Source organism: Ursus arctos, unplaced genomic scaffold (assembly GCF_023065955.2).
Source record: "Ursus arctos isolate Adak ecotype North America unplaced genomic scaffold, UrsArc2.0 scaffold_32, whole genome shotgun sequence".
Classification (NCBI taxonomy): domain Eukaryota; kingdom Metazoa; phylum Chordata; class Mammalia; order Carnivora; family Ursidae; genus Ursus; species Ursus arctos.
This window is the reverse complement of record NW_026623008.1, coordinates 10,545,363-10,569,264: the sequence shown is the minus strand read 5'-3', so window position 1 is coordinate 10,569,264 and position 23,902 is coordinate 10,545,363. Positions and strand designations below refer to the sequence as shown.

The 23,902-nt window shown below is 54.2% G+C and overlaps 1 protein-coding gene across 2 annotated transcripts in view; it reads right to left on the bottom strand.

Moving 5' to 3' along the window:
• Positions 1 to 1,053: 1,053 nt before the first annotated feature.
• The window catches only part of KAZN (kazrin, periplakin interacting protein), a 1,011,261-nt gene continuing 988,412 nt past the window's right edge, over positions 1,054 to 23,902 (bottom strand). For both annotated transcript variants that reach the window (XM_026519796.4, XM_026519794.4), the window contains 7 exons: positions 21,303 to 21,508; positions 20,694 to 20,812; positions 12,830 to 13,061; positions 11,296 to 11,397; positions 10,579 to 10,745; positions 6,236 to 6,350; positions 1,054 to 4,644 (listed from right to left, as the gene is read on the bottom strand). In XM_026519796.4, coding sequence (XP_026375581.4) covers positions 4,483 to 4,644; positions 6,236 to 6,350; positions 10,579 to 10,745; positions 11,296 to 11,397; positions 12,830 to 13,061; positions 20,694 to 20,812; positions 21,303 to 21,508 — 1,103 coding nt within the window. In that variant the 3' untranslated portion in view covers positions 1,054 to 4,482. The remainder of the gene's footprint in view (positions 4,645 to 6,235; positions 6,351 to 10,578; positions 10,746 to 11,295; positions 11,398 to 12,829; positions 13,062 to 20,693; positions 20,813 to 21,302; positions 21,509 to 23,902) is intronic.

Genomic DNA, 23,902 nt, shown 5'->3' with positions numbered 1-23,902 from the left:
CCCAATCTACTCTGGTCCTTCTACCACAGGACCTTTGCACATGCTGTCCTGGCTGTCTAGAATCCTTTTCCCTGTCCTCTTCACCTGCTGAACTCTCCTCTATCCAGGCCTCACCTCCTCTTGACTACATCAAATGCCCATGTGATAAGCCCTCCCAACTACCAGCTACCTCTTCTCTCAAGACTGGTCATGGTTACACTCTCACATTGTGTCTCTTTCCCCCACTGGACTGGAAGGTCTGCAAGGGCGGAGGCTGGGCAAGATTTCATTCACCATTATATCTTCAGCATCTAGTTCAGTTCTGACTGCCTGGAATGTTTTTCTCCCCGGGGGTCTTGGCAGGGCTGGCTCCTCAGAACTTAGGTCTCAGTTCAAAGGTCCTCTGGGAGCCCCCACATTACCCCCACCACATTACCACTGTCTGCCATCAATGCCCGTGGCCACGGGTGAGCTTCTGCGAACCAGAAAGAGAGCCTTCACCAAGAGCAGCGGGCGTCTTGAACTCGGACGCCTAGCCTCCGGAACGGGTGTGTAAGCCCCCCAGTCTGTGATGTTTCGTCACGGCAGCCTGAACGGACTGACACAAGCACTGGAGATCTGTCCGGCCATGTCAAAATGAGTACCTCAGGACGAGTGACACGGGCAAGCCATGGATGCTAAGGGAGGGGTCCCTTGCCAGATGCTTCCCTCCCGGCAGCGGCGTCCTGGGACCAGGAGGGCAGGCCCCAGACTTTTCCAGCAGGACAGAGCGCATCTGAACTCCACTTTGAGTGATGCCACCTGGTGAGGTAGGTCCTACGCTGGGAGGTGGGGGTGGGATCACCGACACAGCGGGGGTACGAAGCGTGCAGCGGGGTCGGACGAGCCTGGGGTTGGGAGGCAGACGACTGAATCCGAGTCCCTGCCTCGGGAATTCTTAGCTTTATGGAGCTGGGTAAGCTCCTCCGCCTCCCCAACCTCAGTTTCCCCATCTAGGAAATGGCTCAGTAATCTCCTCTCCCAAAGCGGCTGTTGGCAAGATTAAATGAGAGAAAAGGGCTACCTGATCAGTAAAGAGCGGTGCAGTAGTATTTATTGTTACAGTGTTAAAATTCACTCCTGGGAAGACACGGGGCCGTGACCAGCCACTGAAAGGCCAGGGACATCATCTCTGCTCACGGATAACTTGATCCCTTTGCAGCCACAAGCTGCCTTCGTGTTGGGAAATTCTTCTCGCCAGCCAGCCGTTGGTAATAACACTGGCTTTGGAAGTCGCTGTGCCCCCAGGCTTTTCTTTCCTGGCCGTGCCACTGCCCGGAGCCCGCTGGAGCCTGGGAGAGCAGCGGCGAAGGATGGTGCCGCAACTTTTGGGTTTTAACAGGAAGTGGGGCGGGCTAGGCTTGGAGCCTTAGAGGGCTCCGGGGGGCCCCCGCCGTGGACCCTGAGGTCTCGTCCTGCCACATCTTCCCGTTCTGCCATGTGCAGCCCTATTCAGTGATCTCAAGATTTGGGGTCACTGTTCTGAGCTCCCCCCCCCCCCACCCTGTGCTGGCTGGGCAGTGCAGAGGCCCCTTCCCTTCTCCCACATCTGGTCCAGGTTTTCATGTGGCTTCTTCCTGCCTCCTATAGCCTGGGCCCTGGTGACAGACAGACTTCTTAGGAGAAAAGTTCAGCGCAGGTAACGACAAAGGGGCCTTTCAGAGGGGCCTGGGGTTAGAAAGCCAAGAGTCTGCCGGACAGGTGCCTTCCGAGGGCTCTGGCACCCCGCTTCTCAGAGAAATACGGGGTGCCTGTGCCTACTTGGGTTCTCCCCAACCTCTGGCACCAACTACCTCTTGTTAAGGGGTTAGCACCCATGGGTGCAGAGGACACCTCTCCAAGAAGCACGGTCACGCCTTCCCAGGTCCGAAAGCCCCATCACAGCTCGGGCCCTTTGGACAGGACGTGGCAAGTCCCTGTTCTGTAGGCGGCCACTCCGCCAGCCTTAGTCCGTCAGCTACCAGAATGTCTCTGCTAAGTCCTTCGGCACCCGCCACTCTTCTTGCCCGTCCTTGAAGCAGAGCTGAAGTTTGGGTTTTTTTTTTTTTTTTTTTTTTTTTTTAGCAGACAAAGCTCACCTGATTTGACTCTGTGTGGAGGTTAATTTATCAACCAACCTGCCCTCGGGTTGAAAAGTCAGTTCCAAACGCTCAGCTGGCTGCCAAGGATACGAGCATCGGGGGGGAGCGTGCCTAGGGTATCATTTGGACTGAAAGGTGCTTTCGACGTTGTTCGTGTTGCCCTAGGCCTGCTGGCCTAATGCTGCAAATTGTGGGGGGCAAGGCCATCCCTGACAGTGACCCCCCAAATTGTCCACTTGCCCATCTTATCCCCGATGGGAATGAATGTAGGGGGGATGCCAGCTTCATTTCTGACAGCTCGGGTAAACGCTGGCTTTCCATAGTCAGAGCTACATGCAGGCCCCTGGCGCTGTCCTTCCTTACCCCGTGGGAGTGACGTCCCGCCTGGCTTGCTGCTCTCCAAGAGACATATCCTGGGGTCCCGGGTCACCCAGCCTGGATGCCGGCTTGGGAGGGGCCTGTGGCATCAGGGTAGAGGGGAGCCCCCCTCCAGGCTGTGGGCTCTGCCTCTTCAGGCCCCGTGTGTAGCTGGACGTCACCAAGATCCCGGGGTTTGGAGCCTCAGCAAAGCCAAGTGAGATGCCGGAGCTTCTCCCTCAGGCCCTGGAATCGGAGATGTGACCTAGGAGGTGAAACGTGCGCCCGTCCACCAGTAGGCGTTTGGTTTCCAGCGGCAAGAAAAGCTGTGCTTATCTTAAGGTCAGAGAGAACACCATGGTCTTCGGCGCTGGGGAGGAATCATACTCAAGTTCATCAGGCCTCGGTTTAGGCTTTTCCTATGAGGGAAACAGTTCCTTGGGTTGAAGAACACGGGCTCTGATGGTTCTCGGAGGCTGACACCTACCTGTTCAAGTCTTGGAAATTCAGACCTCTCACTGAGCCTCAGGCAAACGGCTTCAATGTTGTGGTCCCGACAAATGATTCGCTCTGACCACCCAAGGGCCAGTAGAACCCCAATGCGTTTCATCCCCCCCAAATCATCACTCAGCACCGAGGTCAACAGACTCAAGCCCGAACACATGAATCAGACTGATTTTCCAGGGTGCTGTACTTGGACTTTTTTCTCCCTCTCTTTGCTCAAGCCCTACTGGGGGCTCTAGAGAGTGTGAACGTTAGGCATCCCTTGTCCTCCTTCTGCATGTGGCCCCAATCAGAACACAGTTGCAGAGGACCAGTTCGATGTCAGTCCTGTGTTGTCAGTGGGAAATCGGACGCTTCCTTCTGTCCCCATACCTTCCCACCTGTCTCCTGAGAGGTTACGAAGTGTGTTACAGACATTAGCAAGTGTTAATTCTCACAGCGCCCCCGGGAGGGAACCAGAAGTATTGCAGACGAAGACGTTGAGGCACAGAGAGGTGAGGCCACTGGGAAGAAGCCACATAGCAGAACAGTGGCAGGGTCAGGAAAAGGGCTGGGGGTTCTCTCCACCACCTTAATGACTTTGCTCTGCCAGATTCATCTCAGTGAGGGCGCTGGGGTGCACACCTGTTTCAGGTGACTGAGACCTCACAACAAAGGTCTGTTGGGTCAGTAATGACAAGCATTCCCTTTCCCAAAATCCCAAACCCACTGTCGCACTCGGTTGTCACTGACCTAAGTCCATCATCATCCCCGCGCCTATCCTCAGGATATCCTTTATCCCGAAGGCAGGAAATCTGCATTTCCCAGAAATGTTGCTGCCGAGCCCCACCCCTGCCTGGATCACCCATCTGCCTCCACCCACTGTAGCCACTCACGGGGGGAGAAGGCAATAGCTTTTCTACATGTCCACCCCCGCGTGACACACGGCTTTTCGGGTGGAAGGGAATGACCGTTCCATTGGGCATTCTCCCAAAAGAGATTCAGTGACCCAAGTCAGAAGCCGAGTTCTCAGTCATGTGGGGCAGGGTGCTGGAGCCAAGAGCTCCACCAGGCTGGCCAGAAGGGCCCACCGGTGAGCCTCAGGCTTTGCGGGCTCCGAGCACTGCCAGTGCTGGGCTCTGTGTGTCTGGTAGGAGTCCCACCGGCTCCTTCTGGGAGGGTGTTTGGGGGAACCGCCAGCCTCTTTCCACCATGACAGCTCAGTTCCAGGCTCCGGGGACCGCCTGGACTGCTCATGGACGGACAGTCACTCTGAGCGGGGAGCCTGGGTTACAGAGAGGCTGGGCTGACAGGTCCTTCCACTGAGCAGGAAGGTCCACAACCTGCTTGAGACCAGCAGGCTGGTGCCTCCTTGCTCCCCGGGGCTCCCGTCTGAAACTGCGCCAGTCTGCTGGGGTTTCGCCGGGAGCAGAGGAGCACCCTCGGCCCGCGGTCCCTATGTACAGTGGTGACAGCCTCTGGCTACTCGTCCTCGGTGCCTCGGTGGGTGTGTCCGTGCTGGGTCCAGTAGAGCGCCCGTTCCTTACACATTGGTGACCTCGAGGCCGTTGTAGCCTTCCAGACGGCACTGCTCGGGCCTGCCCTGGGGGTCATCGTCTCCACAGTCTTCGTTTTGAAGAGAACCATAGTCGTCATGAAAATCGGGGTCTTTGCTGAAGCCCCTTCCTATCTTCCCCAGGGGCAGCTGAGAGGAGAGACATGAGATGAAAGGGTGGGGAGAAGAGAAGAGGAATTGAGTGTTTTGGATCTGGGGAATCTGGGGTCCCCTGTTCTAATTGCTGTGTGACCTGAAGCAACTTGTCTAACCTCTCTGTGCTCCTCCTATCAGTAATCACACTCTGCTGCTCAGAGACACTGAGCGGATTTCGGGAGTTAACCCTCGGAGAGAGCTTCGTGTTCCCAACTGAGGGAACTGGTTGGCTGCCAAGGGTGTGGACAAACTGTCCTTCTGATTGTCCTCCAAAGTCTCCCATCTCCCTCCTCAGCGGGAGGGGAGTTGAGAATGGGAACAATGGAGGAGAGGTGAGAATGTTTGAGCATGGGCGTGAAGTCTGACTGTGTTCCCAGGTCAGGGAGAAGTTTTCTAGCACCTCCTGGTGTGGAAGAAAGCGCGTGCTTTGGAGACTCACAAACCAGGGTTTGGATCCCTGCTCTGCCACTTCCCAGCTGTGTGACCCTGGACCAGTCACCTGCCCTCTCTGAGCCTCTGTTTTCTCAGCTCCCAAGTGGGAATAGCAATTCCTTTCTCCCAGGGGAGTCATAAAGAGTAGAAATCAGATCTGTAAAGCACACGGAGAGGTGTGGGCAAAGCGTAGCTGTTGTTGTCACAAGCACTAGGCTCTCAGTACGGATTTCTCTCTTATTTCGAACATCTGTCTATGAGAATAATCCTGACAGCGCTTTGTAACTCTGTATTTCCTCGATTGCTTTTGTTTCCAGACCAGCGTTCCTTAACCTTTTGTTCAGTGCCACTACCTTAAAAAAGGAGACTTTAAAGATACTTTTTCCCTAACTGCACCCCTCCGTGAAATGTTCACACCACAGATACACCGTGCTTCTGTTCATGTCCCGTTGGTACACCTATTTCTTCAGCGGGGGGCTGGTTTGCCCCTCCCCTGCCAGAGCCAATTTTCACCCTATTCGAGACTGCACATTCTAGACTGAGTGCACCGTAAGAGTAAGGGTGGGAATTGATTCATGCTGATCCCCATTCATGCTCAGGATGGTGCTTCAAACCCAATCAGTACCCAACAAATGTTTGCTGAGTGAATGGAAGAATTTTTGGATTATCCCCTTCTCCCATCTGTGCCTACACACTTCCACTTAGGAATCTGGGTCAGTCGGAGTCTGTGTGAACAGAGGCAAACTTTCGTAGACCGGAGGCTAATCTGCTGCTTTCGGTCGGGTCACTGGAGTTCCAAAGCTAAGTCAGCGGTTCTCAGAGTCTGGGCAGCCGGGCTGCATGCAGGGTTCCCCCTCGTCCCAGAGGCCCTTGGCATCAGGAGACCCAGGTGGTCCCAGAGTCTGCCTGTTAAGCCACTGCCCGGTGAGACCTGCACTTCGAGATACTACTCTAAGCCTGGGGGGTGGGGGCTTAAGCATCATGCAGGTCAGCTGAAGGTGGCTTCCTCTCTCCTGGCTGCATCTGTGACCTGGCCCATCGGTCCTCCTCCACAGGCCAAGAGAGGAGCTGGGAAGGGCCACCATGGGCCAGATGACAGCAAGACCTTCCCCCGGGCTGCAGGACTCACAGGTGACGGCATCCAGTGACTTACCCGGCCGGCCTTGTACTTGATACCACCGCTGTTCTCCTCCTTCCCCGCCCGGGTGATGCTCGAGGCCCTCCCTGGGGGTGTTCCGAAACGCTCAGCCTCCCGGATGCCTGAGGAGCTGGGGAGAGACCCATACAGAGTCAGCTACCGCCCCCAGAGACGCGCACGCTCACACAGGTGACAATGACCATAACTGCTGTGATTTACTGTAGATCTCCTGTGTGCCCTCTCCCGTGCTAAGCACTTGGTGAATACAATCCTCACAACATCCCTGCAGGACAGTTGGGGCAAAGGGATGGTGCTTAGAGAGGTTAAGCAATTTGCCCAGGATTACCCAGCTGCACGCGGCAGAGCTGAGATCTGAACTGAAGCCTGTGAGACTCCAAGGTCGTGCTCTTACCCCTCCAGCGTGCGACAAACCTTACCAGGAAAGGAAGACTGGATGGGAGAATCCCCACATTTGAGCTCCCTGGCATGACTTAAGCATCAGGAAAATTTCCCCCACTCTGCATTTGAAATCTGTGTGCCCCACCCCCACCACTGACTTGTTGCCTGAAGTGACCCCATTACTCCCTTCTTTGTGTTATTAAAGCATCGGAAGCTTCTGTTAGACCAGGATTTGGCAAACAGCAGCCTGCAGGCTGGAGCCGGGCAGCCAACTGATTTTGCAAATAAAGTTTTATTGGAACCCAGCCATGCCCATTAGTTTACATGTTGTTAAGCCTGTTTTCTTGCTATAAGGATGGATTGAGGCTGAGGCTCACAGGGGACAAGTATCTTGCCTAAAATCACACAGATGATGATGGAGGAGCTACAATTGAGCCCCTAAAGGCCCTGATGTGGCGCCTTATTAAACGGGACCACCTTGAACTGTCCCAGCCCCTGGTCTCTAGGCTAACATTTCAATGGCTGCTAGGGGTTGGGTGGGCAGGATGTCATAACACATCACCTTGTCATGGGTGTCCCTTCTCCCCTGAGTAGCCCCTCTGCCCACTCTGTAGCTTGGGAAGCCTGCCAGCCGCAGAGATGGGAGACACGACCAAGCCTCTGATTGCGTGTGCTTAACAGTAAAGTCTGTCAGAGCCCCAGAGGAATTGCTCTTCCCCACTGAAATGCTACGGAGAAAGCTGGAGCGCATCGACAGAAAGGGGGGCCCCACGTAACCAATTCCAGAGGAAAGCACGTCATGGAGATACTCCCGTGCTTGTGAGAAGTCGGGGGTCATGAACTGTCAGGTGCTGGGGGGTTGGTCTGAGTCAGGTGCACTGCATACAGTTTGCCTCCCTGAATCCTGAAAACCAAGCTGCCAGGAAGGGAGGACTCATATTTCCATATTATAGACGAGAAACTGAGGTCCAGAGGGCTGAAACCACCTGCTGGTACCCAACATGGTAGAAAGCAGCACAGCCAGGATTTGAACTCACATCCCAGCCATCTCCCTGTGGAGGAAAAAAGGGAGGCAGCCATGGAGGTGCTGGTAGTGGGTTTGGAATAATAATTGATAATAGTTGCATTGTTGGGTGCCTCACCATGCCTGGGTTCCTTTCCCAATTGCTTTATGTATTATTTCACCTTATCTTTCCTTCAGGCTCCCCCAGGCTTGGATTCAATCTGGGATGGAGTCTTGGGTTAGCCCTTGATCGCTATTCAATGGTCGGGGATGTTTCTCCATCAGAATCTTTCCACCCCATCAGAGCATTCTGGAAGGACTCACCCCAAAGGGCCAGCACCACCTGCCCTGCCCTCTCTCTCTCCGGAAAGCTGAAGTCAGCAACAGAAGAAGGAGCAAGAGGGCAGTGGACAGGGCAGCTTCACCGCTTGGACCACTGCAGAGATGTCCTGGGGCAAAGCCTGAAGAGCCCGGTTAATATAATCCCCAGGCATGTGGTTAAATATTGTGGGGATATTAACCAGGCCTGGGGATCACCGTCTCCACTGGTGCCTCGCTTAGCTGGGGACTCTTGCACTAACAGGGGTGGTCTCTAAAATTTCTTAGAAACTCACGAAGTTCTGTTTCCCCCAAGGTGACTGAAATCTCTTCCTCTGGCCTGTGGCACATTCCCAGCAAAGGCCTCCAAAATGCCACACGAAGAACTGACACATGGGCCAAGGACAGACACTGCCTCTCGGTGCCCTGGCTGACCAGCTCAGACTCCTCATCCGTAAAAAGGAGGAGGAGGACTGAGTCCACTTTCCTCTTCCTTACCCTGATCTTGGAAGGATTGCTTTCATCTCATTCTTAAGGGAATCTTTGGCCTGCCAACAACATAAGAACCCACCCCATTTGTGCCCCATGAGAAACTTCCCCAGTGCTCACCCACGAAACCTAGATAGTCCTTAATGCACCTGTTACCTCAGAGGTGGTCAAGGGTTTAATGAGACACATGAATGCCTCCTAATGTTGAGCTAGTGCTGCCCCTCCAGGGCTCAGAATATATTAAGGCTGTTACAGGTCACAGGGCACCAGAAGCGGGGGGGGGGGGGGCAGGGAAAGTGGACAATTCTTAGGAGAAAAGCCTCTTGTGCCTGTTGAGTCATGGCTCATGGAATAATGTTCTTGTCAAACTCTGGTCTCCATAGAACTACCTCAAAATGCCCAAAATGTAGATTTCTGGGCTCTCCCAGTAAATACTGGTCCTGTGGATCTGAGTTTGGGCCAGGGGATCTGCATATCACGAGAGCACCAATGGTTTTGCTGCAGGGGTCTACGGACCTCACTTTGAAAATCTCTTGGGTATTAGTCTGCCGATGGGGAAGGGCAGTTCAAGACTTTTGGATCATAGCCATGGATGCACAACCCCCACTCCCACTGAAGCCTCAGTTTCTGTGTAACGTGGGGTGTGGCCCAGCTGCTTCCTGAGGCTTCATGTGGTTTGGGGGCTCAGCACTCAGGGTTCTGACTCAGAAAGCTTCAGATTCAAATCTGAGCTCTGTCAACAAAATGGACAAAGCTTTAGCTAGACTGACCAAGAATTACAGAGTGACTCAAATTATTGAAACCAGGAATGAGAGAGGAGACACTACTACCAACTCTACAGAAATAAGAGCTATTATAGAGAAAGGGTTATAATATCAACTGTATGCCAACAAATTAGCTAACCTACATGAACCAGACAAATTTCTAGAAAGAGATAAACTATTCAAACTGATTCAAGAAGAAACAGAAAATTTGAATAGATCTATAACAAATGAAATTGAAGTAGCAAAAAGCCAAACCACAACCACAACAACCACAACCACAACAACCACAACCACAACAAACACCAAAACTTTCCACAGAGAAAAGCCCAGGACCACGTGGCTTCACCAGTGAATTCTACCAAATGTTCAAGGAATAATGAACACCACTCCTTCACAAACTTAAACAGACAAAAAAACAGAAGAGGAGAGAATACTTCCCAACTCATCATATGAGGCCAGGATTTCTCGGATACCAAAACCACACAAAAATATCACAAGAAAAAGGCCCTACAGGCCAACATCCTTTATAAATGTAGATGCAAAAATCCACATCAAAATGCTAGCAAACCTAGTCAGCACCGTATAAAAAGGATTATACACCATGACTGAGGCATTTATCCTAGGAATGCAAGGTTGGCCCAAAGTATGAAACTCATTGTAATATGCCATATTAATAGAGCAAAGGACAAATCTGGGCTTTGCTCCTTGCTAGCTGGTGGCCTTGGGCAAGTACCTTAGCCCTTTTGAAGGAGTTTTTCCATCTATAAAGGAGGGTTAGTGAAATCCGATTTCTCCGTATTGTCACGAGAATGAAATTAGTGCCCATAGCAAGTGTCCAATAAAGGGTGACTTTAGCTTAACTGCAATTATTTTAAGGAGAGAATCCACTGGGAAGGGGTCTAATTTGTCTGTCCAGGTGCTTTTTCTCTGGTTGCTTTTCAGGTGAGGAGACTGGGGTAGGTAGGCTGACGTGGCCTGCTCACCCGGACCATCAACACCATTAGTACCTCCCCACGGCTCTGCCTGCCTGGAATGGCCATCTCCACCTCTCCGGCCAGTGCGAATCCTTCCCAGCCCAAACCCCAGCCCTGCATGGCCTTTCCTTCCACCTGTGCTGCTCACTTTCCCTTCCCTAAACGCCTGGTGGGGGTGGGGCTTGGGATTTCACCGCACACTTCATTCAAGACCTGACCACTCCTCTACCCCTTTTTCAACTATGACCTTCAGGCTAAAGCACTTTGCTTCTCGGAGCCCCCGTTTCCTGATCTGTAAAAGGAGGCCACTATGTTGTAGGCAAGAAGTGGGATCCAGGAAGAGAAGGGGCCAGGGTGAGGTCAGGATCCCCTGCTTCCGAAGCCCCAGAAGCCCCAGCAGCCCGCACTCACTTGGCCGGGTGGAAGATGGCGCTCATCTCCTCCGCCAGGTGTCTCCGGAGGATGTGCTTCCCACTGGGGATGCCCAGGGCAGTAGCCATGGCCTCGGCATTGAACGTGGGTTCCAGCACCAACACGGCACCATGGATACCACTGTTGGTCAGGTTGTCCGCGTACTCCTAAGGGCAAGGCACAGGGCTGGTTAGGCTTGATGGGTCCGCCCTGGTGTCCTGCCCTGCTCGGCTGAGAGGGCCACCCTGTCGTCCTCAGGTGTCCTGAGGGGCTGCCCTGCTGGCTTGAGGTGCCCTCAGCTCTGAATGGGGACATGCCCCCAACAGCAAGGGCCTGTCCCCCTGGGGACCAGGGAGTGTAAGCCTGAGGGGGAACCTCCACTCTTTAAGGGCCATGAGGACAGTGACCAAGACTATTTTGTCACTGACGTATCCCCAGACCTTGGCAGGCAGCCCGTAATTATTTGTCCAACGAGATGAGCCTGGATTCAGCCCCAGCCTTGCCTCAGAGGACAGCCCAGCCCCCCCACCTCTGCTATGAGAAAGGCATCCTGAATGGGGGTCCTGTTGTAGGGCTGGGCTGGGTGCTCCCTCTTCTTGAGCAACCGGGGGCAGGCATTCTCACCAGCTTGGGCAACAACGCAGGCTCACACAAAACGGACACACAAACGTGCATGGGATTTGCAGATCCCCCCAGCCCCGCCCACCAGCCCCTCACCTTCAGGTCAATGTCCCGCACCCACTTGAGTACCCGCTGGTTGGTCCAGACCACGGGGTCTATGTTCTGTGTCTCGCAGCGGGCACGGCGCTCCTGGAGGGCCTTGTAGGGGGGAGACAGTGGGTCAGCTGGTGGGGGGGGCACGCAGGGGTCCCAAGGAGCGAGCGTCCACGGTGTTGGGGGGACCCTGGGTGCTGGTACAAGGAGGAGTTCTGACCAGTGAGCCCCATCAGGCCCTGTCAATCTGGGGCTTGGCCTTTCATTGTGGGAAATGGGGAGAAGCCTGCTCCTGGGGGTGGAGGGCTGGGTGAGACCCCCAGCAGCTGCCTAGTTTGTATATCCAAGACCCCCAGTTTCCTGACATGCAGTAGGGGCCCAACAATGTGGCTCCTTCATGAGGGGCTGTCTTTTGTAGGTCCACCAGCCCCTGGGGGCACCGAGTGTCAAGTTTAAAACTTCACTCATGGCGGCCTGTAGAGGGATCAGCCTGGTCCCCTTCCACCAGCCTCCTTGGGGGGACTGGCTCCCAGAGAAAGGGCTCTGGGCTGGTGGTGGACACAGGGACCCCCTGGCCCATGGATTCCTCCAACGTGCCCTGACCAGCCCATTTCCACTTCACTCCACGATCCTCCTGCTTGTATCCCTCCTTCACCAGACAGGTTCCCTGCGCCTCACCATGTCTGGTGCTCGGGGCCCCACAGCGAGTGTGTGAGAAGGGCTGACGAACTGGACAGCCCCCTCCTCTGTGCCTCCCATCCGGACCCTGAGAGGCTTGCTCTGACTTCACTCTAGGACAAGGAAGCCATCTGAACTGCCTCTGCCCCGCGGGGCCCACTGGCCTCGGGCATCTTTGGGTCCTGGGGGAGCTGAAGCAGATGCCCTGTGCTGTCTGACTTGGCAGGGATCAGAATCAAGGGGGCACTCAGAGTCCAAACTCTGACTCCTTCGCCCCCTGGTCCCTGGTCACGTAGCTGGCCTCCCCGTTCACTCCCCCACCTTAGACCCAATGCTGGGACTGTACAATCTGTCCTCTGGGCCTTTGCTCATGCTGTTCCCTCTGCTAGGTTGCTTTTCCCTCACACCTTCTGCTGACTGATGCCCGGAATTCCTCTCAGGTCTCAGTCCAGCTGTCACTACCTCGGGGAAGCCCTCCCTGATCCCTCTGGAAGCTATGCCTTTGGGTTTTCATAAAACCCTGGACTTTACGCATTGGGAACTTTCCATGGTATGGCAGCACCAGCTCTTTGTGGTACACTCTGATGAGCAGTGAACTCTCGGAGGATGAGGGCTCCCCACTTCCCCTGAATTGGACACACGGCCTGAGCCATGCCCAGTAAGCAGCTGTTGGAAGAAGAGAGGGATGGATGCGTGTGCGGACGGATGCACGGATGGCCCGGTGCACAGATGGCCAGGTGGATGGATGCATGTGCGGACAGATGCATGGGTGGGCAGAGAGTTGGATGGACAGACAACGGGTACCAGTGGGGAGAGAAGGGCTGTGCAAGACGCCTCCATCTCCCGCCCTGGTCCTCACCTCCCTGCTGAAGTTCACTTGGTACAGCAGCTCGATCCCCAGCAGGATGCTGACCTGGTGGAACTTCTTGGATACATTCAGGTGCTTCTCCAGGTCCCGCTTCATCAGCGAGTGCAGCATTCGCCCGTCGACCAGGTGGTTTTGGAAGGCCTGAGAGTACTGGGACAGCCCGATGTCATTCAGCCAGGCCTTGGCCACCCAGTGATGGTCCAGGTCAGCGGCTTTGGACAGGCTGGTGAGGACAGACATAGCCAGAGAGAGGGATGAGTGGGGACAGGTGGCAGAAACAGAGGGACAGGTAGAAATGGGACAGAGATGGGCAGAGATGAGGACAGAGGGAAAAGAACAGGGCGGGGTAGGGTGGGGGACCAAGAAACCACAGAAACAGACAGGAAAAGGGATGGAGTGGAGAGACAGAGAGGAAGAAAGAGACAAAGCAGAGATGGGGAGAGAGGTGGATGCAGAGTGGAAGGAGAGAGACAGAGAAAGAAAGAGAGAGTGAGCCCCAAAGAACAGAAGAGGGATCAACAGAGAAGCAGACCAAGGGAGTGGGGAAAGGGAAGAAAGCACATTCAGGCACATGGAGTGGAAGGAGACCACGGCAGAGCAGCAGGGACGTGCAGGGGGGAGGCAGCACCTCCACGAGCCCTCAGCATCCTCAGCCTGCCCCTGGGTCTGGTCCCCTGGACATGTTCCTCCACAGAACCCCTGAAGCCTGCAAAGCTGTGGCCTGGGCCGTTTCTCCTCGCTCGGCAAGCCAAGAAGCTCAGACTTTGCCCAGAGTCACAGTGGCGCCTGTCTTGCAAGCAGAACTAAAACCCCCATCTTGCCTAGTTCAAGCCCCCTCTCCTCGCCGCTCTATCTCAGGTTTCTCTGTACCCCACACAGAACCTATCTCAGTGCCGCACACATAGTAGGTGCACAACGAGTATTTCTCAAATGGATGAAAACGGGGATACTCTCGGCAACTGAGGTCCCCTCGGCTGTCATTCCCCTGATCGCCACACGGTGGCAGCCTCACAGAAGGAATGAGAACAGCGCGCCCCACTGGCGGAAGAACTCGAGACTGGAGCCGCGGGGGCTGCCAGGTAGGGGTCCCCAGGAAGGGATCAGGTCGGGACAGGGAAATATGGGCTTACAGAGCGACACCACCTTCCTCCCCAGGTCTGGGATCAGGACCAGCATTCTTCCCTTCCCCCCCAGACAGAATACCCTTCACCCGCTTCGCAGACCCTCCCTGTGCACCCGTCTCTAAGAACTGCCCCACCAGCCCCTCAAGCTGGAGGCCTGGGTGGGATTTCCAGCTCCACCTGTCTAGGCTTCCTCATTTCCACTCTCCATGGCTCACTCCGGGAACTCTGCCTCCCTGGACTCTGCCCTCCCAGGCCCTTTCCCAGGACAGCACAGAGCTGACCGCACCATCCTCCCGTGGGTGTTCCAGTGTGGCTCCTGGCTGTCACTCCTGCCTTCGTCCCACCAATACGTACTGAACAGCTCTGACCGCCGTGCTGGGGATGGGTGCTGCCCTATAATGGGCGCATCTTCCCTCACGGCCCCTTCCCTTCTTTCTACTTCCCCAGGCTCTCTGTTCCCCGGGGGCACCCATTTCCAGGCCTCTGGATTACATTTGCAAATGAGGACTCCCAAATTCTCCTCTCTCCCTCCTCTTCTCTTCTGAGACCCAGCTGCTTACCAACGGCCCCGTTGGCCTCTCCTGCCTATCACGCATCCCACATTTAATGGGCTCCGGCTGAAATGCCCTGTCTCCTCTCCCAGCGCTTCCCCACCCCCCACCGTCACCCGGCTCCCCGTCCTCATTTACCCTCTTCTCCCCTCCCCCACCCGGTCTATCAGTCACTCTGGTCCATGTGTCTGTCCCTTTTTCTCCTTTTCCAGGTTCAAACGACTACCACCGCGGGCACAGATTTTGGCAATTGCCTCCTTACTCCCCCCACACAGCCCCTGCCTGCCCCGCCCCTTCTCATCCACTTTTCCCGCAGTAGCCAAATGGTCTTTTAAAAACTTCAATCAGATCATGTCCCTCTGCTTGAAACCCTCCCGTGGAGGGACCTTAAATGCAGCTTCCTAAGTGAAGGAAGCCAATCTGAAAGAGCCATATACTGGATGATTCCAGTTATATGACCTTCTGGAAAAGGCAAAACTATGGAGACAGTCGAAAGATCAGAGGTTGCCAGGGGTGAGGGAGAGGGAGGGGTGAACAGGTGAGCACAGGGGATTTTTTAGGGCAGTGAAATTATTCGTATATATACCACATGTTTGTCCAAACCCACAGAACGTACAACACCAAGAGCGAACCCTATGGACTCTGGGTGACTGGGACGTGTCGGTGAGGGCTCCTCACCTGTAACAAATGCTCCATCCAGTGGGAGATGTGGATGGTGGGGGAGGCTGTGCAGGAGTGGGGGCAGGGGGGATGTGGGGACTCTCTGGACCTTCCTTTCAATTTTGCTGTGAAACTAAAACAGCTCTAAAAAATTCAAGTGTATTTTTTAAATGAGGGAGAAAAAAAAAAGACCTTTTTAAAACAAAATTGAGAGAATTTATCGTCAGAGAAATAAACTGCAAGATATGTTGAAGGGCTTTTTTCAAGAGGCAAGAAAATAATAACCATGTGGAAACTTGGCCCACATGAAAGAATAAAGAGGAGAACTTCCAGAAGTCATGATTAAAAAAAACCAACAAAACACTGGATTCAGAAATGGGCAGGTTTGAATGGACATTTCTCCAAAGAAGACATACAGGTGGCCAAGAAACACACGAAAAGATGCCATCACTAATCATTAGGGAAGGACAAAATTCTCTACGAGATGCCACTTCATACCCATTAGGATGGTTAAAAAAACCCTGGAAAACAAGTGTTGTTGGGGGTCTGGTGAAATCAGAACCCTCGTGTGCTGTTGGTGAGGATCTAAAATGGTATAATCTCTGCAGAAAACAGTATGGCAGTTCCTCAAAACGTTAAAAAAAAATAGAATTACCTTATGACCCAACAATTCCACTCTTGGGTAAATACCCAAAAGAATTGAAAGCAGGGTGTCAAAGAGATATTAATACACCCATGTTCATAGCAGCATTATCCGTAGTAGCTAAAACGTAGAGGCCACCAAGTATCTACCAACAGACAAATGGATAAGCAAAATGTGTAATTTACACACAGCGGGATATATTCAGCTTTAAAAAGGAAGGACATTCTGACACCTGCTACAACATGGGTGAATCTTGAGGACACGATGCTAAGTGACATAAGTCAGGCCCCAAAAGACAAATACTGTGTGATTCCACTTAAATGAGGTACTGAGAGTAGTCAAAACTATAAAGGCAGAAAGTAGAAGGGTGGTTGCCCTTATACGGGGTGGGAGGGTAGAACAGGGAATTAGTGTTTATTGTGTTATCGTGAGCATAGGGTTTCAGTTTTACAAGATGAAGAGAGACCTGGACATGGACAGTGGTGATGGCCGCACAACAATGGAATGTATTTTATACTGTTGAATTGTGCACTTAAAACTGGTTAAGATGGGGGGGGCTGGGTGGCTCAGTTGGTTAAGGGTCTGAGTCTTGATTTCGGCACAGGTCAGGATCTCAGGGTTGTAAGATTGAGCCCCACATCAGGTTCCACACTGGGCATGGAGCCTGCTTAGGATTCCCTCTCTTTCCCTCTCCCTCTGCCCCTCCTCCGCCCCTTCTCTCTCTCCAAACAAAAACAAAAACAAACAAAAACTAGTTAAGATGATAACTATATGTACTTTAAAATAAAAAAAAATTTAAAGAATAAAGATGGTAGGAAATGGTAACTATCTGGATAAGTATTTTTCTCATCTGCTAATCTCCTTACAAGATAATGGACAGTTTAAAAGACAAATGTAACAACTTATTACGGAGCACACAATACATATAGATAAAAATGTATGAAAACAATAGCACAAAGGCGGGGCAAAAAACCACCTTACACTATACACAAGAGTTGTATAATATTTGAGGAGAGACAGCAGTAAGCTGTGTATTACAAATTGTAGAGTCACAATTAAACATGAAACGAAGAAGCATCACTCATAAGCCAGCAGTGGGAACATTCGATTACTAAAAAGTCAGTAAAAGAGGGGGAAAAGGGACAAAGCATAGATCTAAACAAAACAAGAAACTCTCAGGGCTTCCCTTTTGCAGGCATACCATTGCAAGTCTTGGGGTGGCCCCGCAAGGTCTGGCCGGCCCTCCAGGCTTGGTGGGGGGGCTTGTGGATGCACCAAGCTCTTGGCCCCCTTGGGTGGTGGCGCCCGGCCTCTCCCCGGGCCCATGCCCTTCCAGCCCCGCGTGGCTCCCTCCTCACCTCCCAACGGAGGTTTGCTCTCTTCGGTCTCAGTTGCTCCCCCAGCCTGCTGCTCTGCCTCTGAGTATTTCCTTCAAAGCCCGAGTCGGTCACCCAAGGAACTTTAAAAAGGAATTGATCTGAGCCCGGAGACTGTGTTCTCTGCTGAGGAGCCGGTCTAGTGCTGGACGCACAGCAGCTACTTGGCTGGAAGAGAGGCCAAGGAAAGCAAGGGCGGGCTCCCAGCTTCACGCGGTCTCCTCCTGACCCTCAGCGCCCAGGATCGCTGGGGTCTGGCCCTCCTTGTCTCCTGGCCGAGGTCCACCCCACACGACCCTCCTCACCTGCTTGACTGCTACAGGGCTCTGCTGTGCTTTCGCTCCCCCCAAAGCCTTCCAGGCCCCTCGTGTGCTGGGTCAGAGCCCCTCTCTGTGGCCAGAGCCCCCCGGGAGTCCCCATCCCTGCACTCGTCACCCTGCTGCTCATCTGGCCAGCGGCTCACCAGACCACCAGCTCTGGAGGGCGGGACCCCACCTGGCTCCAAGGTCATGCTCAACAGCCTTGTTCTAGGAACCAACACTCGGAAGACAAAGCAAGCTGGGTGAGTGGGGCATTGACTCCCGCCCACCAGGAGGCCGCCCTAGATGAAGCTCCCCTCCCGGAAACTTCTGACCCAAAACAAGTCCCAGGCAGGTGCCCTCCCAGCCCCTCTTAGGGCCGGGCTCCAGCCTTGTCATTCGAGATTCGCCCATCCCAGGACCATCAGCCACGGTCAAGGCTCTCCTGCCCGGGCAGGCTTGGGAGCTCCCAGTCCTCCCGCCCTCCAATCAGATGCCCTGGGGCCAGGGCTGTCACTAATGGGGACCAGAACCCCACCTCTCCTGTCTGAGGGAGGGTTTGCTCAGCAAATCAATGGTGCAACAAGAGGTGGTGTGGGGTGGGGGGAGGGGCGCCGGAGAGTCCGTGATACCACCTGCAGGCTGACAATGAGCTCCCGCCCTTCAGAACGGTTCTCTTTTCAGTGAGGTTGTCCCCATGGGGCCTCAGCTTGGCAACACTTCCCCAGCTGTTGGTTTGAGCTACTGTAAGCTCCCAAGTTGCATAAGACGTCAGGACTTTAAAAGTAATTCAGATGTTTTATAAAATTTGACATCGTCCCCGCCCCAAATTGGGGCTGGATTAGACCCCGAAATCCAAGTTTGGACACAGAATTTAGCTATCACCTGGGCTATGCTTCAACACAGAAAACTCGAGGCCATGCTGGCTCTAACACCGTTAGCTCCGGGACCTTGCGTCTCTGTGCCCCGGCAGCCTCATCTGTAAAATGGGGCTAATCACGCTTGCCTCCCAGAAGCCATGGGGGCTAAGAGATGAGAGAACGTAAGACCCTTAGCGCAGAGTCTGGGGCGCATTCTGTGTTCCATCAGTACGAGTAGAGGGGTTGTCGATGTTTTTAACGTTGAGGCGACGTGGGATTGGGAAAAGGGATTGACTTTGAAGTTAGGTATTTTGTCGTGTGACTTTATACCCATGATTTCCCGGGACTCACTTTCTCCGTCTTTAAAATGGGGGTAAAAATGCCTATCCCACATTGATGTTGTGACGGTTAAATAAAATCATGTCCATAAAGCGACTGGTGATGGGGCTGGTGGATTTTGCGGTCCGTGTTTTAGAGATAAGGGGAACCAGGCCCAGAGAGGGCCATGTTCTGCCCAAAGCCACACAGGATGTATTCTTGAAGATGACCTCGCTGGGGTTCTTAACCTAGAGTTCATGGGCCCCTAAAAGTTCCAGGAGTGAGTCAAAGGGTCCCATGAAGTTGTGAAGTTTTGTGTATCTCTTCTGGGGAAAGTGTCCAGTTTTTACTAGATTCTCAGAGTGGCCACGGTCTCCAAAAGTTAAAAGAACCGCTGTTCTAATTTAACACCCTCATTCACAGGTGGAGAAACTAGGTGCCTGAGCGAGCAAGACCACCGCAAGTTCAAGAAAGGCCAGATTACCGCAGGGAAGGAGACCCTCCCTCCTGCAGGAAGCCTGGGGGTGTCTAACGTGGGGGACACAGGATCCTTGGAGACGGTCCTGATCTCAGCTTTCAGAATTTTTTTGAAGTCTGTTGACCTGCAGCTGATTGCATTTACCCCCTTCCAGATGCGGTAGCATCTTGGTTCCTGGAGGTTCTTGGGGGCAGTCATGTTTTGGGCTAATTTGGGTAGTGATTCTGCCTTTTGGGGGGTGAAGCAGGCAGCCCCACCCTGTTCAATGGTCAGCGTTTACTGACGATGTTGGGGGCGGGACAAGGGGGCAGGAGGGGTCTCCCCAGCTTCCAGGTAGAGGATCTGGGGGGAGGCTCTGGTTAGGAGCGGGTGGTGAGTGTGAGGTGCTTGTGGGACCCTAAGGAGGGGAAGCCCTCGGAGAAAGCGAGCTCATGCCGCTCATGCCGTGGCTCCCCTCCCCCCTCCTTCACCCCCAGCCCTGTCCCGCAGGCTCCTGATTGGCTGACAAGCCTGGCACCTTCCTGTTTTGCTTGTTTGGGGTTGCTATCTGAGTGTCTGATCTGATCTCTTGTCTTTGCTGCCCCCCAGGATTCACGCCAAGGGCCCCTCTCCAGGACACACAAGCATTTGGTTTCCTGCTTCCAAACTAGCCCGAGTTCCCAGCCTTAGCCCCCTCATTCTTTAATCCACAAAGCGGCTTCTGCAAATAACAGCACACACCAGCAGGTTTGATTAATTAACTGCACAAAAATGATGGGGAAACCAGTGAAGGAGATAATTACGCAAAACAGAAAGTGTCAGAGTTACTGCCTCGTTCTTTCTTCCCCTCTGCATGCTGAGCACTGAGGGGGTTGCTCTGGTTTCCCTGAAGCTGCTTGGTGAATGAGCTCCCCCCCCCACCAGCAACAAATCCTGCTCACAAAAGGTCAGGAGGGAGGCGGGAGGTGGGGCAGAGTGGGGGGAGGGGGGGAGGTGTGCGCGGTGAGAGCAGGACACACCTGAGGAGAGGAGCCTCCGCCCATTCCCAGGTGTGCTTGCTAAGGGAGCCCGCTCCCAGCTGGCCCTCATCCTCTGTGGGCGACATGGCAGGAAAGCCCTGCACGTCTGTTTCTTCTCTGCCCCGCCCGACTTGTCCCTGCCTTACGCCGTCCTTCCTCCCCCTGGGACGGTAGAGCTGGGGTTGAGGTGGCAGTAGGCAGAGCAGACATTCTGGCCGAATTCCCAGACCCGCTTGCGCTGGCCCTCGAAGATAGAGAGGTTCTGGGGGCGCGTGAGGCCCCCCCCCACCGCCTCCCGGCTGCGGGGATCATGGGGCCCTGGGGCCTCGCTGATTCCCTGTATCTCCATCGTTTTAGGGTGAGGGCTGGCCCAGAGCCGAACTGGGACGCGCCTGGGCCCTCTGGCCAGCGGCATTCCGGGGCGCACCCCACCATCCCCCACCCCTGGCCCAGCCCCCGCCGTGTGATCTGGAGGTCTGGGCGGGGGGCTTTTCTCCCTTCTCCCTGGAGGCGCCGCCCTGGGAGGGTGCCCCAGTGCGCCGACCCACCTCCTGCCTGCCTCGGCGTCGCGGTAGTCCTCGATGGCCAGCCGGAGCTTCCGCCTGTGCAGGGAGCTGCACACGCCCAGACCCAGCTCCAGGTCCTCGTCACTCAGGCTCAGCAGCACCTGCTCCGCGGGAAGGTGCGCACTGAGCGTGGAAGGGAGGTGGGGGTGGGCACCCGAGGCCGCCAGGACCCGCTGCTGGCTGCGGCCGAGCCCCGGAGGGGTCTGCTAGCATGAGGCTGGGCCCCAGCGCCCACCCGCCTCCCTGCCATCCTTCTCTGCAGTCCGGGCAGAGCACTTGGCGCATCTCCGCTCCAGGAGGTGGGCGAATCCTATGCTGGCCAATAGAGCCTTCTAGCCCAGCCCTGCCCCCTTAGCCAGGTACGGGCAGGTTAGGCCCAATTTAAAGATGCGGAAGCTGAGGCTCAGACGGCTATGTGTCTTGCTGGGGAGACGTTGGAGCCTGAACCGGATTCATCGTGCTCCTAGAATACGTCTCCTTCTCACCCCGGGATGGGGTGGGGGTGGGGGGGTTGAGCAGGCCAGCTCTGGGTCGGTAAAGTTCACGGGAGGGAGAGGGGGCATTCCCACTGGGCTCCTGGAGGTGCCCTACCTTCCCGCTCTTCACGTTCTCCGCACAGGCCTTGACGTACATGGGCATGGCCATGACCACCTCCAGCCAGGCCTGGACAGTGCCGGCCTTCCAGTGGGACATGGGGGTGGTCCTGACCAGCTCCACCTGCTGCAGCCGGTCCATCTGCTCCTCGCCCTCTGACAGGCTGAGGCTCTGCCGCGTGGGGCTGCACTGGCTGTCGGAATCTGCAACACACAATTGCAAACTTGGTGGGGAGATGGCGAGGGGGCAGTGGGGGGCTTCTGGGGGTGGGGGGGAGGCAGGGGCTGGGCAGACTGCACTCTCAGGGTCAGGAAGAGGGCGGAGATGTCTCCCCCTGGTGCATTTCTTCTTTCCAAAATCAAAATGCCTTTTGTTTGGTTTTGCTGCCCCTCCCCCATTACAAAAGTAATCTGTCCCCCACCCCCCCACACAAAGAACAGACTTTTTAAAAACTTAATCCAGAAAAGAATGAAAATAAAACAGAAAGTGAAAATCGCCCCAAATCCCACGCCACCCAGAGACAGCAGCTGTTAGTTTTAGTTAAATATTCTTTGGGATACACAAATGCCCACGCTTCCAAACACACACGGACCCACGCTTCCAAACACACACGGACCCACGCGTAGACACAACGCTCTCCATTTTGTGACACGCCGCTCTCAAGTACACGGTGGAGGACATCCCGCCATCTCCATAGAGATCTGGGCTCTCTTCTGATGGCCGCAGGATGCCTCCGGGGACGCTTTCTCATTTATGTCTCCTGCCTCCTGCGGGTGGGCATGGCCTGTTGCCCATTTTTCCGCTATTGTTATCAACACAGTGGCAATAGTCTCTGGGCAGCTGGGTGATCTATTTTCTTAGGCTACATGGGGCCTCGGCTCCATTCCTTAACACACCGAAATCTGTTTCTGGAGTAGCCCTTCATACACGAAAATGCCTATCCCCCGGCATGTCCCAACCCTACTCTCCAATCCATGGTCGGACACCCCTGATGAATGGACCAGGTTCGGGGCGGACTTGATCAAGACGGAAACAGTCTCTTTCTCAAAAGTAGGGTTAAATCAACACCCACATAAACTCAATACCAGAGAAATGACAAGTATTAAAAAAAGAAGCCTGGTTAGAAAGGACCCTGCCAATACTGTACTTTGTAAATTATCATAAAGATGTAAAAAATGCTTGACCCCCAAATCAGGTGCGTGGTTACGACAACGTGTGAGAAGTCACATAAATATTTGCAGTTACTGGGTGCCGGGAAGAAGGAGGTTACTTTTACTATACTTTTGTGTATCATCGAAGTTCCACAGTAAACATGTATACCTTTATAATAAAAATTGAAAACATTAAAGAGGAAGTGGTATAAATGGTTATTGATGGGAGTTCGTCTGAATGAATGATGCCCCACTCGTATACTGGAATATATGTGGTAAATGAGAAACGTGTCACTGGAGAATATTTTTGACGTGGGAAAATGTTCATACTCTATTGCCAAGTGAAAAAGGACAGTACGAGGCGGCAGGTACAACGTAATCCCAACTGTATTTTTAAAATGATACATAGACGATTCTCCGATGTGAACTGTAACTGGGTGTATATATATTTATACATTTAGACATACAAAATACTAGTTGGATAAATGTTAAAAGTCTGCGGCTGGAAAGGGGTGATGGGTTAATTGTGTGTGAGTGTATGTGTGATTGTTTTGTGTGTGTGTGCATGTGAGTGTGCAAGGGTATTTGAGTGTGTGCACACTTTCCGGTCTCCCACGTTTCCTGCATTGAGGTGTGTTATTTTTGAAATGGACACATGCAGCCTAGAAATCTTTTCCGAGTGGCGAGGCCCCTCTCCCCAGTTCCTTCACCCATCCCCCGCCCCCGCCACATAAACTCTTTGGAAACAGCGGCATCCGCTTGGGGACCGTACACGTGTCCAGCTCTGCCAAAAGCTTTCTCCCCAACACTGGGGGCCTCTAGCCGCTCAGCCAAGAGCCCTTGGGAGCCCACGGCTGCTGGCCAGGAGGACGGCAGCCCTGGTGCCGCAGGGCACTGGGCAGAGCGACCTCACTTGGGGTGGGCAGCGGTGATGCCCCATGCCTCCGTTTCCAACACCCTAAGGTTGGCAGGATGCTGCTGCCTGCCACCTGCCTCCTTCCCTGGGCTGCTCTGGGGACTCAGTGACTGGGGATGCTGGGTAGGTGGCAGGTCTCTTTCCTGCCCCCAGGGAAACGGCAGCTGGGCCCAGAGCTCCCTGCAGGTCACCAGTCTGAGCCCATGACGCCCGGGAATGTGGAAACAGCAGCTTCCTCGGCAGCACCGCCTGGGGGCCCCGAGTTTCTGCCTGGTGACAGAGCTGCCTGTCCCCCGCCTCGGTGTCCCTCCTGCTGGTCCCCGGCTCCCCAGGACGGGTTTGGCTCGCAGGGAAGTCTTTCAGATTGGGTCCTATGGGTGCAAACCTCTGGCACACAACGTGGGTGTGTCTCCCTGGCTTGGAAAGAGCCCAGAGTCTCTGTGCTGTTCCTGTGGCTGAGTCCTGTCTATTACCGGCTTCTGGGAAGATGAGAGACGAATGTCGCCGCATAGGGTTACCTGACATTCCAA